The sequence below is a fragment of the Sparus aurata genome, chromosome 10, assembly GCF_900880675.1.
Source record: "Sparus aurata chromosome 10, fSpaAur1.1, whole genome shotgun sequence".
NCBI lineage: Eukaryota > Metazoa > Chordata > Actinopteri > Spariformes > Sparidae > Sparus > Sparus aurata.
Window position 1 is genome coordinate 22,554,790 of NC_044196.1, and position 25,997 is coordinate 22,580,786.

Consider the following 25,997-nt stretch of genomic DNA (forward strand, 5'->3'; position numbering starts at 1 on the left):
AGGTAAAACAAATAAAAAGAAAAGATGGGTGGCTGTTCATGAACCCTTGAAATTGATAAATGAAATAATATACACAATATAGCTGGACCACACAATAAGAGAAATAATTATGCTACTAAACTCGACATTATGTGAATCTAAGGAGGCTGATCACCCCATAAAGAGAACAGAACTGAGGGAGGTGTATTCTCAAATGACATTTCTGATAAGGGCCCTGGCTTCGAGACATTAAGCACCTTTATTTTGAAACTCTGGGCGGAAGTGTGATTGTTGTTGTTGCTTGCGGCGGAAGCCAGTGTATCTGGGTGAGTAAGGTTAGGTCACTGACAGAACTGTAGTCAGTTACCACTCGACCGTACCCTGCGGTGACTCCTCTGCTGCACACAGAAGTAAGTTATTAAATATCTCCGAGGTTGACTCAACTGTCTTATTAGCTGCGTGTCATTAACGTTGCGCAGTTAGCTCACGTAGGAGAACCCCCTTCTGCTGCTGTCATGCAAAAGAGTTGAGCCGTAAGCTAGCTGCGGTAACTTTGGCTGTCAGGTTCAAAACTGCTACGCCTTTTTGCCAAGTCATGCTTATGTGAAATGGGGAAAGCTACTAGTGGTCTTTATTAGACTGTTCCCTTATCTTTGTGTCTTCATCCAAAACGTATGCATATTTGTAAATGCTTAAGTTTGACCACGTAGCTAATGCTAACTTGCGTCAGAGGGCCATGTAAGCGTTGGGAATGGAGCATTAGGGAAATATGAATGAAGCAAGCTGGACAGGATTAAGTCTCATAACAGAGGTTAAAACACCGTAATAAGTAATAGTATTATATTAGAAAATTTTGTAAGGATTTTATTTATTTATTATTATTTTTTAGAAAAGTTATCATTCTTAATGGGAATCGTTGGCTGATTTGTTGAAATTGTGTCCTTTATAATTATATTGATAATAATCTCAGGAATGTAAACATGTTTTTCATCTAATGTAAAATCTGGTAATTCACTCACTCACCTTTAAACTTGTCTAGCCAGACAAGAACATTGCAGTATGGAAAAGTTTTAGTTGTAAACATCCAACAGTTTAAATGATCAACATGATGTGAGTGACAGTTCTGACGATTGTGTTGCAAAAATTTATACTAAGGTTAGCATGATAACCAGCTAGCATAACACCAACACTCTACAGACTCTGAGTCCGGACTGCTAGCTGCACAGCTAACTGAGCTAACTAGGTAACAGCAGCAACAGTTAGCGATTACTAGCAGTATGTCCCCCTAATTGTTTTCAATTTGACAGGTGGTCAAAAATGCACCACAACGCTGTACCTTCGCTAAAAAGATATTTAATTGTCTAAATTCTGATTTGACTTTAGGAACTTTCTGCCGAAAGATATCGTAAACAATGCTACAAATCTCACCAGATTGTCACTTATGGAACATTAACTATATCTGTTAAACACCCAGCACTAGTCATTATTAATTCATATACAAATGCATTCATTGTTACTGTTTCATAGTGTGGCACTGGACACATGTCTTCAAAGTACTGCGCTGCTGGTTGTAGTAGGCGTGTTGCATCACAGTGTCCTCATAGATTGACTTTGTGCTTTGCAGCAGTGCTTCAGCCTGCACTTTAACTCACCTGCCAAATATGTGGACACTCAGGATGTGACGGCCCCCTCAGGTGCTCTCTTTATCAGTTCACCTTTAACACAGATAACATCAAGGAAGGAACCAAATTAATTCATTGTAGTAGACCCGGATTTGTCAAAATTCTTATTCAGTCTGTGTTCATTTTCTGCCAGTACAGCTTCCGAAACATGTCGCTACATATTTAACAAGCACATTTCACAGTTTAAAGCTTTATCAGATTGCTAGTGAGATTTAGTTATGTAAGGTTTGTAAAACATGAGCCAAGAGTTCAGTAACCTCTGGCTGTACTGGCGCACGTGGACTGCAACCTTAGAGGCTAATCCATTTCCACACTGAATATGGAAAGACCTCGGGTTGTAGTTTGTGTGTTTCTGTTTTTGCACTGTTGTGAGACACGACATCCCTTTTCTCTGTAAAGAGAATATTTGTTTAATTTCATCCTTACTTCTCTGTCATTTATTGTATGGTGTTAAATTGGAGTTGTCTTGGTTACATTTCTACTTTTAGGTTTGTACTGACACGTAGAGGAGGATGTCTGCGACTGTGAAAAATCCTTTTCAACATATAGTGGAGCCCCTGGACCCCAAGGACCCAAAGCAGCAGTTTTACAATCTGTCTAAACTTGGAGATCCCAGATATGGTAACAACAGTTATGAAACCTCTTTTCATAGCATGAGTGGTGTAGCGTATACTCCAGAGAGGTTCACTGTTCATCTGTTCCTCAGACCGTCTGCCGTTCTCCATCCGGGTCCTCCTGGAGTCAGCTGTCAGGAACTGTGATGAGTTTCTGGTGAAGCGCTCAGATGTGGAGAGCATCCTCAACTGGAAGGAGACACAGACTCAAACTGTGGAGGTGCCATTTAGACCAGCCCGAGTCATCCTCCAGGACTTCACGTATGTGGACACAATATGATAGTGATATCAAGCGTTACTTCACAAGTTGTCAATGTTAGATGAAGCACTGTGGTGTGGAACAATAGTAGTTAGTGCTAAGTTAGCAGTTATCAGTTATGATGCCCGTTATAGCTCATGGAGCTGCTTACGCCTAAATGATGGTATTGATTTCAGCCCTGATTCAGTGAAGTGATGATGATGATGGTGGTGTGGTGATGGTGCTATGCTGACACACTCTGACTTGTTGCAGTGGTGTCCCAGCTGTGGTGGACTTTGCTGCCATGCGGGATGCGGTGATGAAACTAGGCGGTGACCCAGAGAAGATTAATCCTGTTTGCCCCGCTGATCTCGTCATCGATCACTCCATCCAAGTGGACTTTAACAGGAAGTAAGACCATGCTCATCATACTCTCTCCACCATGGCACCATCAGTCCATAGTTTCTGGTGTGTCGTCCACATCGATAATGTGTGATCAGCACATCTATTTGCTGAGGCTCGAACACTGTGTAATGCAGTTTAAACTCACTGGCTCTTTTCCCTTTCAGGTCTGATAGCCTTCAGAAAAACCAGGACTTAGAGTTTGACCGCAACAGAGAGAGATTTCAGTTCTTAAAGGTATTCAGTTTGAACAAGCCCAGTGTATGTGGTGTTTTCATGTTCAGATTTTTTTTTAACCCTTAAATATATTGTCTGTCCTCCCCAGTGGGGCTCTAAAGCCTTCAGAAACATGCGAATCATTCCTCCCGGTTCAGGGATCGTTCACCAGGTCAACCTGGAGTACTTGGCTAGAGTGGTGTTTAAATATGATGGTTACTTCTACCCCGATAGCCTGGTGGGCACCGACTCACACACCACAATGATCGATGGACTGGGAGTCCTGGGCTGGGGTAAGAACAATGTCTCATCTACTGTATGAATGGCCAGTGTAGGACATTCATGTGTCTGTGGAGACGGTTCATAGTCACCAGTTAGGGTTTCAGTCAAGAAAAAGTAGAGGTTATGCTCAGAGGCCAGCATGCTTTGATTAATGCATCTAACACCATTACTAAGCTGATCAGTCCTTTAGTAGGTTAACTTTAATACTGATATGATGATCGCTGTAGAACTGGCATGCTTACTGTGTCAGACACACGACCGGAGATCCGAGGCAGAGTTGACTTGGTCAGTAGCTGGGAATGTTATCAAGCATGGCTGAATGCTACACAGGGAACACAAAAAACATTTCTCTTTGTAGTGTGATATTTCACTTGGGATCACTCTTTCGTCTTGTGCCCCAGTTTAAAACACGGTGACGATCCGCCTCGCGTCCTGGTTGTTTACTGCGGTTAGGACCAGCATGCTAGTAGCATAACAACATAGCAGCTTCTCCTTTCTGCAAACTGATGGGCGAGTTCAGCCAAAACACCGGATTTGGTCTGAATACAGCTTTAGGAAGAGGTTGGGCTCTGAGCATCAGTCTCCAACAGTCCACAGATGACCAGTGAGAACATCTTAAGGAAAGCTTGGATTAAACTTCCCAGATGAGCCCACACACAATAATTGATTTAAAAAATATATAATGAACGGGGCTGCTTTAGAAAACACTGGTGGCTGCAACATGACAATTGAACATTAAGCACTAAAAAGTCCACTGCATTTTCCGTATACTCCACACAGACATTACTGGGTCTCAGTGAATAAACAACTGCAAGTTATAGCTCTGCTGTATTGTCAGGTGATCTTGCCAGGACATATTGTAAACACACACTGTAACAGACCTGTGTCATAAGGCCAATGTAGGCTGTGCCTCAGCCTCTCTGTCATTTTACAGTTTAAAATGTCCCAGAATACTTTTGTATTTCCTGCCATTGACCAATCATCCAAACTAATGTCAGATGCCCCAAGTCATGTTTTAAAAATAAAACATGATGTAGTTGAACTCTCTGCAATAGATCAAGTGCTGTATAGCTGTTTTGTCACATCATACATTTTCTCCATGGCTACAACACATAAGAAGCCTACTTCTTGTTTACAATTGGCAAACTAATTAAAATATGCAATAAGTAAGAGCAGAAAAAACAAAACAAACATAAAAAACATGTATGGATATGGCAATATGATTAGGTACACAATGTTGGAGGAGTTTATCCCTGTCAGCCACTCCTAACATGAAAACGTTAAATTGATCAAACATAACCAATTTATTTGAATTGATCTCTGAGCTCTAATTGTGATTGGTGGTGTAACCTTCTAGGTGTGGGTGGAATTGAAGCAGAGGCTGTAATGCTGGGACAGCCAATAAGCATGGTGCTGCCTGAGGTGGTGGGATACAAGCTGAGCGGGACCCCAGATAAGCTCATTACCTCCACTGACATCGTCCTCACTGTTACGAAGGTAACGAGAATCACTTTTACATTCAAACTATTTATCAAGAGACCATTCACAGTACAATATTCAAAAACACGAGGTATGCAGAGACTATTTGATTGTATCCAGTGTTAATGTCTTCCCCTTATGCTCTCAGCACCTCCGTCAGGTGGGTGTGGTGGGCAAGTTTGTGGAGTTCTTTGGACCCGGTGTCGCTCAGCTGTCTATCGCAGACCGGGCCACCATTGCCAACATGTGTCCGGAGTACGGAGCCACGGCAGCTTTCTTCCCTGTGGACGACGTCAGCATCCAGTACCTGGCACAGACAGGTGGGTTCTGAGCTGCAGAGAAAGAAAACTTAACAGACAGTACAGTGCTGCTGCAGAGTTGATTTCCATTGTTCAATAACTGACTGGAGATTTTCACTTAAATGGTATATGTCATTTATATATGATTTATCACAGGGTATCACATTCAGGGTTTGTCTCCGTTTCTTTTTGCAGGGCGAGACACTGAAAAGTTGGCCTACATCACAAAGTACCTGAAGGCAGTGGGCATGTTCAGAGACTACAACAATGTCTCACAGGATCCAGATTTCACTCAGGTCAGGTTTTTCTTACAGATTGTTCAGCACATAAAAGCAAAAGTGGCACAGTGCACATGCTGATTAGAGCAGTCATAGCAGACCGTTTTCTCTCTCCTTTTTGGCAGGAGGTTGTATCATACCGACACTAAAACATAACCATAAGAATAAATAAATGATTGATTTAATCAAAAGACTTCCAACAGTTTCAGTTATAAATGTTAATGCAAAAAAAGAATGACTTACCAAGTTACGTGTGTGCACAGGCAGATCGTAAGTGAAGCAAAGAAATGTAATATTAACCACCTTCTCTCCCTCAGGTTGTAGAGCTGGATCTGGATACAGTGGTTCCATGCTGCAGCGGTCCCAAAAGACCCCAGGACAGAATCGCGGTGTCCGACATGAAGAGTGACTTCGAAGCCTGCTTGGGAGCAAAGGTGTGTACCAGCATATTAGGCCTGGGCGATAAACCGAAAATTTACCTATACCGAAATTTACGACGATAACCGACGTCATTTTGGCCATGTCGGTATATTCGGTGTCATAGGCATAACATCCACTAGGGACAGGGGACATGTTAGGTCCACTTGATTAATCTACCCCGGCATATACCGATGTGCTTTTTTTACATTATTTTGATGGCAAACTCCGCCCGCTGATGCAACACCAGCTATGCCAGGTTAGTAATCAAGTGAACCCACTCTCGCTGGGACAGTTTGTGTAATGATGCTGCGTTCTAAGGCTGCAACAGGCCACTGTCTTCGGCCGGGCCGGTCCATTGATCAAACATTTGTCTTTTGTTTTTTATTCACTCAAAATAATGACTGTATTTCCAGCTAGAAAACGCGCATCTCTCTCCTCCCTCCATTGTTGTTTGCATTTGTGTCTCTGCGTGGTCTGACACGTGAGTGTCCTCATGCTGGAAAACGTGACTTCTCGCGTACGTGACGTCACTCCCCGAGACGCAAGAAGAAAGCAAAAATATATATTTTTACTAAGGAAAATGACAAAACTAGTAACGTGTTACCGGCATCACTGATTGTGTAGCTTAAGTGCAACATGGGGCATGAAGATGTAAAGGAAAAAATAAAAACAGTAGAATTAACTTTGAGCAAGTTTGGAGGAAAGTCGGAGGTGTGGACCCATTTTAAACAAGTCGTGGGCCGTGATAATAACATTTGTCGGCTTTGTCGAGTGCATTAAGTGCGGCACTTGTTGCATTATTCATTAAGATTTCTGTAGTTAAAACAACTCGCAATTGTAGTCGAGAACGTTACCCCCAATTTCCACTGGATACGTGTCCGCTGCGTTGCAGCTCCGATCCGGTTTTGCTCCGCCGTCCGGCAATCCCCACCGGTTGCGGTTTGAGTCCGCTGCGGCGCAGTACGGTAGACAGCTGGCTCACGAGGCAGAGGAGTTCCCGCGATAATCACATAAACACATAATCACACTCACGACCGCAGTTATAGGTCTGTGTTATTAAAATCAAGAACACGAAGTGTGCCCGACCGAGGGATTAGCAGAAAAGCTTGTGTTTGTCTCTTTTTTTGAGATTTATGTACTGGTGTCAACACCGAGTGTTTTATTTTGAAAGGTAACCGGATGCTGTTTGTTATTTTAGCGCTTGACTTCCTGTCTGCTCGGTGCTAAATTCAGCTGAATTGCTGCGTCGCACTCCGGCATCCGCCAGATATAGGAGTCCTGCGTATCTGTGCCAGAGGGCGCCGGACTGCCGGAGCTGGGACGGAGCAGATACGCAGCGCAGTGGACCTGGTGGAGATTGACACATTGACTAAAGTGAAACGTATTTGCTCCGCTGGCGTGGCGGAGACGCAACGCAGCGGACCTGGTGGAGATTGACACATTGACTAAAGTGAAACGTATTTGCTCCGCTGGCGTGGCGGAGACGCAACGCAGCGGAGACGTATCCAGTGGAAATTGGGGGTTAGTTATAACAGCCCACGTATTAAACAGTTGTCAGGTTTAAATCGGTCTCGGGCTCATAATTACATTCAATGTGTCGGGCCGGGCTCGGACACAACGTGCACGGGCTCGGGTCGGGCTTGATTCTAAGCTCTACTCGGGTCCAGCCGCGACTTTACTGAGGTTCACCCAGTGTGAGCAGCAGGAAGACGGTCAGCTCACCTCCCAGAACATGGCATTGAATCGCTGGAAACTGATTTAGGGACTGTCATCAAATTACTTAGCATAAATATATTAATACAAAATAATTGCAGTTCTTTCAATATCTTCCATGACATGTGACCCAGTGACTCCAGCAGCAGATTGTATTAGTAAACTGGACGAATGAGACACAGCTATGTTTATTGTACTTTAGTGCTTCCTCTATTTTATATGAATATTAATATGCAGAAATCTAGATTTTTTTTCTCAATAGCTTCCATGTCATGTGACCCTCCGACCTCTGAAACAGATTCTGTGTCTATCAAAAATATATAATGATAAAGAAAATAGTGGTAAAAAAAGTTCTCTAATGCTCAAGAGGTTAACATATTATTAAGCAGCAATGTCAACTTCTCTACTATTTTGTCTCATGTCTTAGATTCTGATTCTGAAGTCCTCAAAATGTTTATTTATTTACATCCAACCTCTTCCACCACCTGCAGTACAACCACGTGATTCAATTCGAAGAAATAAAAAAAGCGAGAAGCGAGAAGCTTAGAATTTCTTTATAAGGGACTGTATATTTTATACTTTTACACTTGTTCAGTTTTTGTCATTTCAAGTAATCTGTGCTTTTCAGCTGTTAAATTATGTGCCTATCAGTTGTTCTTAACTACTAAATAAATAATATAAATCTTAACTACAATGTAGTTTTACAGTCCTTTAAAGTGGCATTTCTGTAAATACACAGGATTTTTTTTCCTTTTTTTTAGGTGCGGGGGGGGGGGGGGGGGGTTACTTATCGTTCATTTATCGTTATCGAGGTGAGTTGCTCAATATATCGTGATATTGATTTGAGGCCATATCGCCCAGCCCTACAGCATATTCTCATGTTTACCATGCATCAAGTTCAGGCTGTGCTCCTCAGGCTAAAAGACAAGTGTGAAAAATAAGGATATAGAAGATAAACAGTCAAGCTAAAAAGTCATGACGGGAAACATGAGACTATGGTGTGGATTATAATTTTCTCTATCACAAAGTAGAAAGCCACAAAGTCGAGCATCAAATGTCTTGTTTAGATACATAATCTTGTTTAGTTGTTCTGGTATCCTCACAAAAACTTCGATGTTGGCTTAGCTCACCTATCAAAACAATTCAAACAATACCCTGCCCTGTTATTTAGTGAGAGCTCTGGCTTGTATCCATGACTCCTTGGGGCACAGTTTGACTCCAGTCATGTCATTTTGTTCTGTGACATTTCAGCAAAGTTTCAAGGGTTTCCAAGTGGCTCCCGAGCATCACAACGCTGCGATCCCCTTCCAGTTTAATGGAAAAGAGTACACGTTAAGCCACGGCTCAGTGGTCATCGCTGCCATCACCAGCTGCACCAACACCAGCAACCCATCAGTCATGCTCGGAGCAGGTGGGTGAACAATGCTTCTATTACCATGGATTTTGAGAAGTGTATCCTGGTCAGGGTGGAGACTGATTGGACATTATGCCTCTTCTTCCAGGACTCCTCGCTAAAAAGGCAATAGAGTGTGGCCTGAGTGTGAAGCCGTACATAAAGACCAGCCTGTCACCTGGCAGTGGCGTGGTCACCTACTACCTAAAGGAGAGCGGCGTCATGAAGTACCTCTCTCAGCTTGGGTGAGCTGCTCCGATCACTCCTTCAGTCAGTTGTCTTTATGTGTGGAATCATCCCAAACATGGAAGAAAACACAGCAAAAACAGGAATGTGACCCACAAATGCAGTTAGCAGGGCCAACTTGCTAACTTTTCCCCCATATCTTTGAACTTCAGACTTTTTCAACATGTGGAGCTTGCTGATGAATACATACAGTTGTGGTCAAATGTTTACATACACTTGTGAAGAACATGTATATCATGGCAATCTTGCATTCCAGTGATTTCTGCAAGTCTTTTTTTTCTGTAACGGAATGAGAGGAACACATACTAATTTGTCACAAACAAAATTTCATTAGGTTTAGTCCAATAACAAATGTATTATCTTGGATTTCCACGGTTAAGAATGAACTTTCACCCTCAACACATACTGTGTTTTTACCTGGATGTAAACTTTTGACCATGATTGTAAATTACATTTGGATGTACTTTATACAACCACTTGTTACTATGTGACAGAAGTTCAATACTCCAACTCCATCTGCTCAGGAAGACAGTTAGATGCCATCCCAGTATCACAGGGTGGAAATGGAGACCTAAAGATTTTATTTTACCAGTATTTCACAGACAGATCTATATCAATATTAAACTGAAAATGCAATCTACCTCACACTTTAACCGATGTGAATCCTAGTGATACTATTTTGTGACTGTTGCACAAACTAAACAATACATTCCCCTCACCTTAACCCACCTAAAGTGCTTTTGTTGCTGAAACTAACCACAGGTTGAATATGAACCCTAGACTCTGCTACAGAAAATATTCAGTGATATCTTGTTATTTAACTTCTAAAACCTCAATATCTAATACATAATATAATATCATTATATACATTCTTGAATCACTTCTCAATTGGGCTTTAGTTAAACAGCTAAAGGAACTTGACAAAGATTTTGAGCCAGTAGCATTTCCCAGATCACAAACTTATTGAGATCTGTGGTATATGCTGGAACAACCTGCACCATGGACTGGCCAGCGTATTGAAGTCCACCAATAGATGTCACACTTGACTCAGCAGCCCCTCTTGTGTATTTTTGATAAAAGGATCGCAGTGGAATGGTTGTGTATTGCAATTCCATTAGTTTTCCCCAGCTCTTTCCTGCAAGTACTTCATGATAAAAGGAAATTCCATTGAAGTGTTTGGGGGTTGTTAATTTGAAACAGATTCAGGCAATGTTGAATATGTATTAAAAGTGTAATACAGTGACTGTAACAGGGCAGAGTGGAGCAGATCAAACCAACGCTCTGTATTATAGTGTGCACAGCTCTCAACTCTAGTAGGGTTAGGGTTAGGGTTAGCAAATCATAGGGACGCACCACCCTGTGGTGCTAAGCTGATCAGCTGCCCTGGGCTCCTGCTAACTAATGATAATAATAATAATAATGCATTTTATTTGAAGGCGCCTTAAAAAAAAAAAAGGGCTGAAATTCTTCATTATGTTCAGTATTAAGTAAGGAAGTATCAAAGACCGCGATGAGACCGAGTCAGAGTTGAAGTGTGTTTGCTGCAGTCATCAGTAAAGTTGTTATTAAAAAACGGAGCAGAGCGTACAGCTCTGCTTTTACACAGTCAGATTGTCAAGCATAATCAAACCCAGTACATCACCTCTTTAATACAAGTGTGATGGCTCTCAAACTGCTTTTTCGCTGGTTGAAGACTGATACATCTTACCTCAGACCTTCTGCTTTGAAAGGTCAACACAGTGTTCGATAGTTTGCTCCGCATCATTTTCACCACGTTAAAGAAAAATGTCTGCTCACTGTATATATCGTCGTATTGTCTAAGTCATGTACACAGATACGTTTATTTTGTCACCCTACCTTGAAGTATTCACAGTCTAACTGTTGCATAAGTACTACATGATGCACACTACCAAGACATTGCAGTAGAACCACAACAAAAATGTGTTGACCTTAGCACTACTCTCATTTATTTGTGAATAGTCAACTGACGTTATATGAAGCTGAACCGCTGTAAACAATCATTTTATCTTTCCCGTTAGCTTTGAGGTTGTTGGCTATGGTTGCATGACCTGTATAGGCAACAGTGGGCCGCTGCCAGAGCCTGTGGTGGAGTCCATAACTCAGGTACCAAGAGGCTGTCTCCACATATCTGCCGTTCCATTTCATTTCTCTTCAGGCTCTTTCGCTTCATTTATCTGTTTTCTTTTTCTTCCCAGCATTCTTCAAGCATGCTTGTCCTGTAGTAACAAGAGCTTTGTAGGCACCAAACCCACCTTTGCTCTCTTTATTTCTGTTTGCATGCGCTTTTACTCGAGATTAAATATTCTTTCTCTCTCATTTTTCAAGTTATGTAGATAAACAGTTTTATACTTCAAAATAATGCATTTATATTTTCTTTCTTACTTTTATAATTTGATGTTTTTGCACTGATTTGTATTTCAGGGGGACCTGGTTGCTGCTGGTGTGCTATCAGGAAACAGAAACTTTGAAGGGAGAGTCCACCCCAACACCAGAGCAAACTATCTCGCTTCTCCACCACTCGTCATTGCCTACGCAATAGCCGGCACTGTGAGGATAGACTTTGAGAAAGAGCCCATTGGTGAGTAGTTACATTTTGAGAGCATCCAGCACATCTGAGTGCAGTTTAAGTTTGAATTGCAAAATGGGAAATACAGGTTACATACAGAGTTTACAACAGATTGGTGAAGACGTGGCCCGTGATCATGATCTCAATTTGTAACCAGTCTGGGAAATTTATATCACTTTTGTAACGGAGGGGGTTTAACCCAGTGCTGTTCTGTAAACTGATAGAATTATAATTGCACCCTGCAGCTATATGTGGAATCTAAAGGTTGCTGTGTTTTTTCCTCAGTGGGTGGATTGGCTCCAGTGTGTCTCTGGATTTAAGAATGACATTTGCACGGACAAAACTGTTATAATTTGATTGGACAAAGTTGACATTTAAAAAGATAGCTTACAGGGTTAGCCTATGAGTCTGAGACTGACTCATGTGGTGGCAGTGCAGTCTGAATGTCAGTTCCAGCACAAGACTGGATAACTCAGTCCCTTCAGTGAGCAGGATCTTTTCTCAGGTTCTGACGTGGAATCAGGCGGGTGGGTTATCGTAAATGGCAATTGCTAATCTCCAAGTCCAGCTCTTCTTCAACTTCCTCCGCCCCTAATGCTCGCATTGGCTTTCAGCGTTGTCCCTTTGTGGCAGAGGGGCCTGTTTCACCCTGTGCCAAGACCCCCTGGTCCTTGTTGCACCTTCCCAACAATGTCGGCATGCTTGAGTGCAGCTTTTGCCGGCTGAGCTACGTCAGCTGGACACCATGTCCTTCCTGCTGCTCTAGTTGCCCGGATAACCTTATCCCAGGATTCCAATTCAGCGCAGTTCTCCCACACTTAATTCTCCAGCCAGCTCTCAGAGAGGCAGTTCCAGGCTCCTTTGTTATACAAGTAGATGCTGCCTAGAGATCTTGGCAGTCACAGCCACTTCTTCATGAATGGACCTGACCGTCCTATCAAGTTTTTGAGCTTGATTGATGAGGACCTTATACAGTGTACAGACACATGAGTTTAAGTGTTTGTCGATGGTCTTAAGGCCCCTCTTCTCTTCTCTTGACTTGGTTTACATCCCTGAGATTTGCATAGTACCAGCACCCCAAGCTCTTAACAGGTACTTCTATTCAGTAGAAAGCAAATATTCATCTACACTGACTTCTGTTATACAAGCCTTCCTTCATCTGTAGGAAGTAAATGGGCAAGCACTTCGCCATGCTTACATTGTTCCAAAGGGGGAGGGGTCTTGTTGTGCCACCCAGATTTGCTTCCCTCCTTGCAGTTTTCCCCAGACATACGTTCCTCTTCCACACGAAAACAGTATTTTAATGAAATTATGTCAAATATCGCAATATTCCGTGTAAAAAAATAGATTCCATTTTAATAGGCCAATTCGGCAATTCCGTGATTGCGGAAATCATAGGGACCTACATCTGTAGAAATGCTCCTAAAGTTGCTTGACTTTATCTCCATATGGGCCTGTACATCTAGATTGGTTCAAAACAAAGGCAGTCGGTAATTTTGCCCTCTTGTTTTTTTTCTGTCTCCTCTGCAGCCATTAACTGTGATGGCAAAGAGATTTTCCTGAGAGACATCTGGCCCACACGGGAGGAGATCCAGGCTGTAGAGAGAACCTTTGTCATCCCGTCAATGTTCAAAGAAGTCTATGAGAAGATCGAGGTAGTATATCCTAGTATTCTGTTGGTGGGAAAAGTGTGATACAGATGTGTGGGTGACATCAATTGTTTGTGTTGCAGAACGTGAATGAACGGTGGAACTCTCTGGTTGCTCCCTCCGACAAGCTGTACACCTGGGACCCCAAATCGACCTACATCAAGTCACCACCGTTCTTCGACGGTTTGGTAAATACACAAATCTTTTCCAAACGTATGCAACAGCTACAACTACTACCACTGCTAGCATACAGCTACAACTACTACCACTGCTAGCATATGGAAGTGCAAGTCTGCTGTTATCAAAATGAAGTCATCTTAACTTAAAATACACTTTATTTTAGGACCTTTCATGATGTTATTGTTAGCTGATTTCTTCTCATAAATAATCCAATGTAAATATAAGTTATTGGTATATTGTTGAACTTGAATGTTATCATCCCTGAACTTGTTGCTCTTTCTGCTGCTGTTTATTACTATTCTTAATAACTAGTATCTACTACTGAAGACTTTTTATACTATAACTTAATATTATTCTGGTTATTGTTATAATGCTGTACTGTATCTTGAATATTTCTTTCTGTATTCAGACCATGCAGCTGGAGCCACCCAAGTCAATAAATGACGCCTACGTGCTGCTGAACTTGGGAGACTCGGTCACCACAGACCACATTTCACCTGCAGGGAACATAGCTAGGACCAGCTCTGCAGCGCGCTACCTGACCAGCAGAGGGTGAGTTGCCCCAACCATTTGAACTTCACTAGCTGTATTAGCAACAGAGTTTTATGTCTGGTGTCCGTTTTAATGAAGCATGTGAGCTGTAACAACCAGTCATTCTTAAAACAAACTGTTTTGACAGTCTGACTCCTCGCGACTACAATTCATACGGCTCACGTCGAGGTAACGATGCTGTCATGGCCAGAGGGACATTTGCCAACATCCGCCTGTTTAACAAGTTCCTCAACAAGCAGGCACCACAAACCATTCACCTGCCGACAGGAGACACGGTCAGCACCTCTCTGTGACTTTGATCTCGACTTGATGCTGCCTCACTCGTCTTTGTCTCACTCCGGCATATTTTGCCCTTTCTGCCCAGCTGGATGTGTTCGATGCAGCAGAGAGATACCAGCAGTCCGGCGTACCTCTGGTGGTTCTAGCAGGGAAGGAGTACGGCTCAGGCAGCTCCAGAGACTGGGCAGCAAAGGGCCCCTTTCTGCTGGTGAGCATCACTAAAGAAAAAACACCTTTCTAAAATAGAAGGCATGTTTGTTCATATACCGAGACGGCATGTGCTCATTTACAAGACAAGCCATTACCAGGGGAGTCACATGAACACCGAGACCAGAATAACAAGCAAGACTTTTTTGCTAACAGTGAAATTTGTTTCCTCAACCATCAAAAAGTCAAAGCACCTTTTGTAAATGAGAGTGAATACAGTTGTCCTGGGGATAGCTGAGTTTTTACTGTTAAACTTTGGTCACGTGACAAGTTGTTTGCTGGAAAGAGCCGAGTGTTGAAGTTGAAGAATGAGCCTCTTGTTGTGTGTCTTTAGGGCATTAAGGCAGTGATAGCCGAGAGCTACGAGCGGATCCACCGCAGTAACCTGGTCGGGATGGGAGTGATCCCTCTGGAGTATCTCTCCGGTGACACCGCTGATAGCCTGGGACTGACCGGCCGAGAGCGCTACACCGTCATCATCCCCGAGCAGCTCACGCCCAGGATGATAGTGGACGTGAAGGTTCGTTTACACTCTTGTAGAACACGAGTATCTCTCCACTGCTGAGGTAATCTAACACTTGATGTTATCTCTGTCTGCCCTCACAGCTCGACACTGGGAAAACATTCCAGGTGCGGATGAGATTCGACACTGACGTGGAGTTGGCATATTTCCACCACGGAGGCATCCTCAACTACATGATCCGCAAGATGTCCGAAAACTAAACGCACAGCACAGGAGGAGAGAGAGTGTTTTTTTTTTTTTTCAGATTGTCAGCTGCAGTCCGAGATGGTGTTACTGTAGTGAGCTAACAAAGAAAACCGTCCAATAATAATCCAGTCAGTGTCTAAGTTTGATGCCAAGAGCCACAAAGAAATATCACTATATTGTCACTTCTGACAATGCTGCTACTACTTTTGATTTCATAGCAGGTGATTTATATGAGATGTTAATATTTAATGCAGAAATAAATGGTTATTTACAGATTCAGCTCCACCAGAAGTCCTCCAGTATCTAATTTTGCAGAGATTAACTCATTCCCACCTGCTCTCTGTTTATGGTCACAGGATTACTTCATTCATCAGCAGCACTTTACTTCTGAGCGAAGGCAAATGACTCTTTCAGTTCAATACACCTTGGGTCCAATTTTAAAGTATCTCGAGCCTGGTTTAAAACAGTGTATCTTTGATATACTTTGGTTCATCTGCTATGGCAGAGTCATGGCAACAGGCCTGTTTTTTTTTTGTTTTTTTCACTATTCCACTGATCAACAGGTGGCAGTAATGTGCCAAGATGTGCAGCCGTGTGCCAACAAACACGGAAGAAGTAGCATGCCAACGATGCAGTTTTGACACATGAAGTTTTTATGAGGAAGGAAATGCATCATGTTTGTCAGAAGCTGCTGAGTAATGCAGAACAGAAACAGAAGAAAACCACAGGTTCCATTTTCATCCACAGCTTAACACAGCCACGCAGAGCTCATAACCTGCCCTCCATGTGAATCATAAGAAAGCACCAAGAGTGGCGGTGTCAATAATATACTAACAATTCCCCACCCCTTGCTAGAAATGACCCACGATGTAATAAACCCAAAAATAAACCTTAAAGTTAAAGAGCTGTGTTGACCTTAGAGGTCATGAGAAGTTGGTGGTCAAGGAGAATCACAATGAAAATGAATCTTTGAACTTGTAGCATTCCGTGACAAGTGATGAGGATATTATTGAAAGCTCCAAAAGGTGGGGTGTCAGTGATCATGATTATCGGATGCGATGAACCTCTTAATCGTGAAGAAAGAAATGTAGAGTGACTTGACTGAGAGAGTAGAATATTATTGTCATTAAAAAACTGTATTACAGTAATCTTTCCCTTACATGGCAGCACTAATTTCATCAGATTTCCCCCCCTCAGGTGTCACTTTGGTTATCTGCATTGTTTCTCCCCTCCCCACACGCTCGTTCTTCAGACATTCCAAACTTTATCCTAAACCTACTTTTGTCAGTGTGTCAGGTTAATGTCATTGACTGCCTTAATGACTGAACGTGTGATGTCCTATGACTCAGTGTCTTAACGTTTTTTCTCTGTTATCCCAAAACACTCAAAAATCACATTTTTGTCGAATTGTTCCATGTTCCTTACTCATAACATGCCTGACTACATTACGCCAAAAACTACTGAAAAGTAGAATAAAATGTGATTTCCTTTTGGAATAGTTTTCCTGTCTTTATTTCATCGGTCTGTAACAATTACCATCATTAATGAATGGGATATGGTGAATGGAATAGATAATTAAACTTTAGTTCATAGTTACAATGAAGTGTTTTATAACCATATAACCATTTATGAAACAACTGAAGATTTTATAAACATCAGCTGCACCTTAAAGATGCATTATGTAAGAAGTGGCCACCTCCTGACTTTATACCCCAAATAAATAGGGACGATACCATAGTATCTGCTGATGTATAGTAAGCTCAGTTAGCCACGCAGCTAGCAGTCTAGACTGTAAGATGGAAAGGAGGGGCCGGAGCTTGCTGGTTAGCATGACGTCAACATTCTTTTTTTATTTCATTCTGTTATTTTTAGCTAATTTTAAATTTTTTCCAACTAAACTTATTCCACACTGCACCTATTATAAAAAGCTTGAATCTCGTCTTCATCTGCCGTGACTTGGCAGAGCTCTCAACTTCAGTTACAGGACTATATTGGAAAGCTTTTTTTTTTTTTTCTTTTAATACACTTGAGAATATGCACCTTGAAGCAGTCCCCACAAGCTTTTTAAAGTCCATAAATAGTCCACAGGCTGTCACCGGATTACTTGAAAAGAACTGTCAAAAGTTTGGAGGATAAGGTTGTTTTTAAGCTGCTCTATCTGCAGCAGGCTTCAGTGAAATAGACGACACGAGGAGGATAAAGTGAGTGCTTTATGTTGTCAATGAGAACAGTTTCTATCTTGTCTTCATTTTACCAACCAGACGATGCACTCGGGAGGTTTAACGAGAGGCAACATTTGAAACGGTGGTACTATGACCTGCATTGTTTTCTGTCCCACGCACTAAACATCATGTCCAACTCAAAAGCATCAGGACTCCTCAGCCATTACTAATTACTCCCAGCAGCCTCTTTGAGAAATGACGGGTCAGTGACAGCACTGTGCTTAAGGAGGTTTTCACATTTTTATGCTGACCCGGCCGTCACAGGGGGAAGCGACAGAGGGATGGAAAAAGCTGGTGTGTAAGGGGAGGAGCGCAGTTTTACATAAAAGCCAGCTGCACGTTCCCCGCACGTACAACCCTGCCGAGGTCCAGCACACCTACGAACACGTGCACATACTCGCACACAAATGCATGGGCCTGAACTCTGCCAAAATAGGCAGGACTCATTTGAAAACATTTGAATAATTCAAAGCTTAGAGAGCCACAGACTAAAAGTTCCCCTAACCTTTAAAGTCTGAAAAGTCTCAAGCGGCGCTGGCAGCTGTGAGCAGCTGCTGCTCATTACACTGTAGACAACAAACCAGCAGCTGCTTCAGGAAATCTGATGCTTCACTTGGTTAAACTTCTGAAATAAAGTCTTCTGTCTTGTCTTTTAACAATGACGGTCTCACGTTTGGCTATTAAGTCAGAGGTCAGGATGTGGTTAGCCTAGCTTAGCATAAAGACTAGAGGTAGAGGGAAACCACTAGCCTGACTTTGTCCAAAGTTCAGAAATACACCTACTAATACTTCTATTCAGCACATCTTATTTCATTTATTCTGTTAACAAAGATAAATTAAAAAGGTTCTTTGTGGTTTTAGAGCTGGAACAATTCCCTGACAAATAACATATTCATCCATGATTGCTAGCAGCCATGGTCACTGAGCACAGGTCTTTCTCTTGGTCTAAGCACATCTGACAGCCTCGCTGTGATGACAACGTTTGAGGAAGCTGCACAGTCACTCCTCTGACTGCCGTTCAACAAGAAAAAGTTCCAACAACGTGAATCCCTGTATGAGCACGAGATTCAATGTTTGTGTAGGCCTACAGAACAAGGAAAATGAACGGTGGTCAGCTGGTGTTTTGCACTTTTGAACTTCGGGTATAGCTAGACTAGCTGTTTCCACCTGCTTACAGTCTTTATGCTAAGCTAGGCGCAACCTGTCAAATTGATATCAATCCTCTCATCTCATTTTTTACAAAATAAGCTGGTTAGGTTATTTAAATAACCTAGTCCTCTACAGTGCCGGGCCATAGGCGGTATTCACGCAGTGGCTATTTTGGCCCTGATGTTACACTCATGGTGGGAAGCTGTGATGTCTTACTGCTGTGTTCCCGGTTAATCTCACTCTTAAATAATCAGTTCACCGCTTCCTGATTGATCAGCTCCTGAAAAGAAATTAGGTAGTGAAAATATTTCAGAATTAATTCAAGCCTTTCTGAGCGTATTGTGTAACACTATCAAGTAGTGGCCTAATGTGGTTGATTACTGATGTAAGCTGCTGTTGGACATTAGCTAACGGGTTATCAAACATGTTGTTGTATGTCCTTTAGTTTCAGTCTTCATCGTATTTTTAGTTGCTTATGAATTTGGACAGAGGTGAAATGATAATGATAAAAACATGATAAAATATGTCAGATTCACTACATTCAACTTAAAACACTGCAGTACAAAATTTGAGCTTTCAGCGTGACATCAGAGGAAAATGACCGCCGTTTCATACGGTCTAAAGCCAGGTTTTGAGAAGTTCTGAGGTCTTGGAACACATGCACCCCAGACATCATTGACAAACCATTAAAAATACGCAATTTTTCTTTTTTCTTTCTTTTTTTTTTTTTTTTATCATTTCCATTTTTAAATGTTATTGATCCAGTGAACTGTTATATACAGATATATCATGCTTCCAAACATGAAATGCTATTTCAAAGTCTTCTCAAAACTGCCAGGTAATGTGATTGTTATAAGTAGGAACAACTTTTTAAAAAAAAAAACTACATTTGACCTTAAATAAGTTGATTCTAAATACATTTAATCTAAGAACATTAAAGTCTATAAAATATCCAAGTGTTACTTTCTAAGTGCAGAATATGAATTCTCCTGGGCTGCTTATAAAAACCAACATACAGTTCAATCCCAGCGGGGAAACAGCCCTAACGTTTCCTCACTTCTCCTGCTGAATACATAAAAACACACTTTTTCTGAACTAAATTAAAGCTCACTCCTCATGTCAGGGATTAGCCGGCATATGCTAGTGAGCAGCAGTAACATTAACCAGTGATTGTTTGAGTTACAGCACCACTTTATAGGTGTCCCCTTCAGGAACTGCTTTTGAGAAATTTTATGTCAGTTTACCCCCAAACTGATTCGAGATCACCTCCTGTGCCCAAATGCCAACAAATTATACAAAGATCTTGACCTCAGTGTTCTCAATGGTACCTAAGTCCCTGATTGGGCATCATGTTAGTTCTTCTAATGTAAAATTTTTGCTGCTTTTGATTTATTATGTTACATAGCATGTTAGCATATTTTACTGTGAAATGCTGTTGACACCACAGAATAAGCGACTCGCCACAACGATCACAATTCTTTGCATAATTTATTCAATAAAACCCAAATCATCCGTATTAGTATTTGATACATTAATTAACATCATGGAGGGTTTTTTTTCACTATTTCAACATTAGCAGGCAGATTCTACAATCACCCTCCGCCTCCAGTACTTCATAATTTAATGTGTAAATAGTATATTAGCATCCTTCTTCAGTCACCCCTGAGTGCATCGCTAGGTAAGATACAGTAGTCTGTTAGTCTCACATTCACATATCGAACACTGCTTTTTTTTTTTTTTACATTGATTCAAGTGTGGTATCCACCGTCTACAAGGGGGAGAGGACGAGGTCAGTCTCAACGATGGTTCTTCTCAGTGACGAGTGACACAAACGCTCCATTGAGGTAGAAACATCGCTTCAACATCGTGATCTGATGACCATCTGACGTTTGATTAGAAAAAGCGCTACCTGAACCTGAAATAATACAGTACTGCAGGGCTGAGCCTTAAAAAGGAACATTTTGAGGAGCTTTAGAAAAAAGCTTTAAAGTGCACCATAACAGCATGATTATCACAACCTCTCCACATGCTCCTCATGTCACATATCCACCTAATATGATTTACAGCTCGAATCAGTTTTGTCTTGTGCAAGTGAATGCCTCGAAAAAACACAAAGTAGATGTGCAGAGAATAGAATACAGTGGTGATCATAGATATTTCTAACGGCGACCAACATATTACCCACATTTAAATGTGCCGTAAACGAGAAACAGCTCACAGTTGAAGGTGTGACGGACCAACCAACAGCATGACAGATAAACACGAAAACACACAGAGAAAACACACACTTCCTTCACGGTTCAGAGGAATTATTTTCTGTCTTTCTCTTTTTTAAAATCATATCCCCTCTTCCCCTGTCAGAGAGGTCAGGCTCAGGCTCAAGTCCGTGTCCTGGACCCAGTTCCTCTGAGACGCTGCTTTTTTAGTTTATTAAAGAGAACTGAAAATGCCCGCTGTTTTTTGTCAAAAAACAAATCTAGAAATGTTGTGGACCACATAATACCTTACATTCAAGCAAGAATTTGTCAGAAAATTGTCTTTTCAGTCGGAATATTAAAATGTTTTGCACAACCCCTTAAGGGCGATACTGTTTTTTGTGCGTTACTGATCAGGCTAATGCCACCCATTGCCTACAAAGAAGGGCCAGATTCAGCACGCCAAAAGGTTCAGTTTGGTCGGACAGATGTTTCTAGAGACATCTATTTTATGATCTTTTTCTAGAGAACATATTGTATTACTAGGTTAATGCCACTACACTCTTTCCTTGCCTCTACTCTCTGGGATTTGTTTATCTACAAGAAAAGCACGACAAACGTGGACATAAACAACTGGCACCGTCACAGAGAGAAAAACAGAATGTCATAAAATTAAATTAAAAAAAAAAAACAAAACCAGACCTGGCCCAGGTCCACACAGCTATACGCAACAAAATGGGGCCTGTCAGCTTTGGGTCATTTAGTAGAATTCTAGGAAGAAGAAACACAGAGGAAGACAGGAACACAGATGTCTACATGGGCGTTTCTAACATTTGTGCAGAAATAACTGCCAACAATAAGGCTTCATGCAATTAAAAGTTGAACATAGACATGGAAGTTTGCATTTAATCCACATGGTTACTCTAATCCCGGTTTGTGCCTCTCATACGTTGTTATTACTATTCCAATCACAGACCTAAACATCCCTTGGAATGATAAGTATCCTACGATCTGTGAAAACACAGAAGCTCCTTACAAACATTTAATGCTGTTTGAAAAAAAAGGCCTGCAAAATTACATGTTTTTTTTATCTTTACATAATATATGTGCTGAAGATTAAAATAAAAATCTTTTTTTTGGGGGTGGGGGGCACTTCAGGGCCTCCCTACTGGAATCATTGAAGACATACTGAAAATACTTGAAAGGTGCAACCTGCTAAGAAAACTGCTAAACTGATCCATCTGTCAAGTGCAAATCTGCCCAGGGAGTTCCTGATGTGTAGCATAACTACAATATTGCCATTATTTCATCTACCACTTTTACAAACTATGGCTTTTCGCTTCAAACTGGAGCTGTGGCTGCGATATTTTAATTTTTGATTGACAAAATTTTACTAACATGAGCTGTCCGGCGTGTACCGCTTCTTTGCGCTCCACACAAATCCAGCACACTCTTCATACTTACTAAAAAAAAAACAACGATTTACATCACATTTAATCTGAACTAAAGCACTCAGTAGTGTCAGCAGTGTGACCATAATCTATGAGGAACTAGTCATCAGTGTAATGAAAATTCATACACAGCAGATGTATTCACGCACTATGAGAACATTAACCCGACAGGACAGTTCAGCAGGACATCATTATATGCTTCAGAGATGTTTTAGTCCGTTGAGGTTACAAAGCGAGCATGGCTTCTCAATGACAGGGGTGAGTTTGAGCGGCCCCCCCCGAAAGTGCTCTACTGAAAGCCTGATGTGAGCTCTCAGTTATTTCTGTTGCATCGTCAAGGCCACCGCACTTCCTGCTGCGAGGGTCATTTAGAGGGGAGAGGGGAAACGAGGCCGCGTGCGAGCGAAGGTACGGTTAACAAAGGTCAGAAAATAGGATTTGTTCAATGTGAAACAATGGGCTCAACTGTGGCTGCAGCACCGACGTTTCAAAAGATTCAGAGGAAGGGGAAGTGCAACAGGCGGAACTACTCCACAACAGGCGAAGCGTACGCCCGCGCTGACATTTTAAGCCAACATTTACCCAAATGTTACATGGAACGTGTGCTCTCCTGGTTACCAAGATCTTTCCCCCCCCCCGTCCTGAAGTGTACAGTCCCTCGAGGTAGTTATTATCATCAGACATCCTGTTGGAACATGCTGGAGCAGCTCTGGGGAGAGAACTGGCAAGGTCTTTCAATATTCACTCAACCAGACAGCCACCCTGTGGTGAGCTCAGAATATAATCCTTTCATCTCTCCTTGTCCCCAATTTTCCCCCTCCGAAAGCTTGTAAAACGCTCCCAACGGGGGTGGAACATATGACGGACTATAAACCGAAAGGGAAATATTGTTCGAGTTGTGCGCTTCTCTTGGTGACTTGGCTCTGTGTGCATGTGCAAATCTGTCTTCGCAGTCACGGACGACTAAGAAAGTCTTTGTGATCAGTGACATTTCAGGTGTTTCTTGGGGTGTTCCTTCACGAGCTGGTCCCTCTGGGGTCCGTAGATGCAGTTGGCACACCAGGAGAACCACACGATGACGGAGATGATGGTGGTCTGGAGGAGGAGCATCACCCCATAGGTGGAAGCTATGGTTGGTCCGGGCAGGCGGGACATGGTGGCAGGGGGCAGCAGCAGGGTCGGGCTGAGGAGGATCGCCCTCACCTCAGCCTTGATCATGTGGAGTTCGTCGAGGATGGACAAAAAGGTGCAGCAGTGGAACCACTGGTGACTGTGCCCCCAGATGTCGAAGCGGCCCGGGGCCAGCCGCTCAGGGAGCTTGCTGATGTTGAAGACGGCGGACACCAGAAGCCAGAGGCAGTGGCGATAGAAGAAGCTGGCGGTGGTGGTGGATGCAACGAAGGAGGGGGAGGTGGCGGTGTAAGGCGACCTGGTGAGGAGACGGTAGAAGACCGGCGTGGAAGAGACGAGGAATGGGAGGAGGAACACAAAGGTTCGGATGACGTATCGATACTTCCTCCACCGCTGGCGAGTATTGCAGCAAGACAAGACGCATATGATCGCCACAAAACATGCGCACGGAATGTAGAAGGTCTCGAAGAAAACGCTGAACTCTGGGATTGCATAGGAGGATGTAGGAGCCCCTGAAGGTTCATTATTCTGGTCCACATGGGAGCCATTGTGCCCTCCGGTCTCCACTATCCCCGCCCGCGGGTGGATGTAGTAGTAGTAAGCCAACGATGAGCCCACAGTGTAGGAGCTGATAGTGCCGTAATCCACAAAGAAGCAGACTTCTCTTACCACCAGAGACATGGAGTTGAGCAGGTGAGCCATGCTGCTCGCCATTAGCAGACAGAACACGCCGATATAGTAGTTCCACAGTGGATAGAAGAACGGGGCGTCACCCTGCGGAGCGCCTTCCCAGCCGAACACCTCCACAAAATAGTAGGAAAAAATGAAAACTGGGAGGAAGTGTGTCCAGAAGTTTCCCGTTTCATTAGTGGGCCTGAACGCTGACAGTAAGCACTCCCTCAGGCTGTAGTTGGGGAAGCGGTAGCCGGTCAGGATGAAGTTCTCTATGACCCGAGGCGGCACGTCCGTATGCCTCAGAAGAGGTAACGGCTGGCCGCAGTTCAGAAGCATGGCGGCAACGGTTTACGTTGCCGACGGCCCGGGAAGTCTTTTGTGGGATCCGACTCTTCAGTTTTTATTGCTTGGCTGTTGACTTTATTGCTGGTCACAGTAAAAACGGGTGATTACAAAGGGACAATCTTATGCTCATGAGTAGATAAGGCATCTGCGGGCTGAATTCACTTTGAAAAGACCTTTCAGCCCAGCTCTTCTTTGGACCTTTGAACCCAGATCCACTCAGCCTTGTTGTGAGCTGTGTACTAATCCACAGAGCGAGGCTGCTGGACAGTCGGCGAACTGAGAGAGTGCAGTATCTCGAAGCCTGAGGCCACCTGCAGGATTCGATTTTCCTTTTTGGTTTACCCAAAAGCTCAGCGACACATCCAGTACACAACGCCTTCCATGCAAGTTCCCTTACTCTGCATAGGATATGGGCCCCACGGACGTTGCTCTTTGTTAAGTCATATGCACATTCACGTGTCTTGTTACACACAGCACTGCAGCAGCACATCAAAAACGAAGGTCACTTATTACAATGTTAGGAGGTCTAACAGGACGTCAGTTGATGTCTCGCGTATCCATACAGCGGAGCGTCCATTAAGCTCTCAGGCTATTTAGGTCATCCTGGCGTTGAGCACTATATCAGGCTGCTGCTCCTCCTGTCGTCCCCGGTCCATCAGCCCCGTATCCACGTCCCACTTTCAATTCATCCGCTGCCCATTCCGTTACAATGCAGGGGCTCTGCGGAGGAGAATAAAACCCCGCGCTTCTGGAGAAAAAAAAAACGTCCTATCAGTCCTTTCACACAAGGTCACGAACGAAAAACGCCATTTTCTGACCGGGAACTACAGCACATAGGGTCAGCAGCTACCGAGCCGTCAGTCTTATGTCCTGTGCTGCTGGGCCAGCCGGCATTTCAACTACATACACTGAGGAGGACGGCGCCGTGACAGGTAGCGTCAAGTTACACGCTCCCTCATAACAGGACTTCCGGTTGAGAGTTTCAAGCTAAAACGCAAGTATTTTTTTTATTTTTTTATTTTTTTGAAGGATCAGTATCAGTTTTACTGTTATGGGTGATATTGCTGCTTCAGCGTTAGTTATTAGCTGCATGGAACGTCAGTTAATTTAGTTTGCTTAATTAGCTAGAACAATGAATTAGAAAAAAGTTAGATCCAAAATGAAGGTTCTCACAACAAAGTCTGTCTGTGTACGTGTAAGAGACAAAACAGAGAAATGGAGTCAGATTTGGGAGCAACTAGGACGGCTCATAAAGTCACTTGTGCACATGTATTTGGGGACATTTCTAATATATGGTACATGTATCTGATACATGTGTAACATACTACAAAACATCCAGGTGTAGTCATTTCTGTGTTATTAACTTTTTATAAGATACAGTGCGCTCTCTGAATCACCTCAGGAAAAATAGTGCTATTGTTTCAA

The 25,997-nt window shown here is 42.7% G+C and overlaps 2 protein-coding genes across 2 annotated transcripts; one reads left to right on the forward strand and one right to left on the reverse strand.

The window, feature by feature from the left end:
- The first annotated feature begins 274 nt into the window (after window positions 1-274).
- Window positions 275-16,900, forward strand: aco1 (aconitase 1, soluble). Its single transcript, XM_030431084.1, has 21 exons — window positions 275-389; window positions 2,150-2,282; window positions 2,368-2,536; window positions 2,787-2,924; window positions 3,083-3,152; window positions 3,241-3,424; window positions 4,771-4,910; window positions 5,041-5,212; window positions 5,387-5,487; window positions 5,787-5,903; window positions 8,854-9,013; window positions 9,105-9,240; window positions 11,281-11,365; window positions 11,684-11,840; window positions 13,359-13,483; window positions 13,561-13,665; window positions 14,067-14,209; window positions 14,337-14,484; window positions 14,574-14,696; window positions 15,030-15,215; window positions 15,302-16,900. The coding sequence occupies exons 2-21, from the start codon at window positions 2,174-2,176 to the stop codon at window positions 15,416-15,418; spliced, it is 2,685 nt and encodes an 894-aa protein (XP_030286944.1). The 5' UTR covers window positions 275-389; window positions 2,150-2,173; the 3' UTR covers window positions 15,419-16,900.
- A 3,344-nt stretch (window positions 16,901-20,244) lies between these two features.
- Window positions 20,245-25,520, reverse strand: paqr9 (progestin and adipoQ receptor family member 9). The gene has a single exon (XM_030431839.1). The coding sequence runs from the start codon at window positions 24,561-24,563 to the stop codon at window positions 23,403-23,405; it is 1,161 nt and encodes a 386-aa protein (XP_030287699.1). The 5' UTR covers window positions 24,564-25,520; the 3' UTR covers window positions 20,245-23,402.
- Between the last annotated feature and the right edge of the window lie 477 nt (window positions 25,521-25,997).

Excerpts from the sequence above, each read along its gene's own strand:
- aco1 (XM_030431084.1), top strand. The coding sequence starts at position 2,174 with ATGTCTGCGACTGTGAAAAATCCTTTTCAACATATAGTGGAGCCCCTG. Across the intron at positions 5,213-5,386 it reads CCAGTACCTGGCACAGACAG|GGCGAGACACTGAAAAGTTG; the intron begins GTGGGTTCTGAG and ends TTCTTTTTGCAG. Across the intron at positions 9,241-11,280 it reads AAGTACCTCTCTCAGCTTGG|CTTTGAGGTTGTTGGCTATG; the intron begins GTGAGCTGCTCC and ends CTTTCCCGTTAG.
- paqr9 (XM_030431839.1), bottom strand. The coding sequence starts at position 24,563 with ATGCTTCTGAACTGCGGCCAGCCGTTACCTCTTCTGAGGCATACGGAC.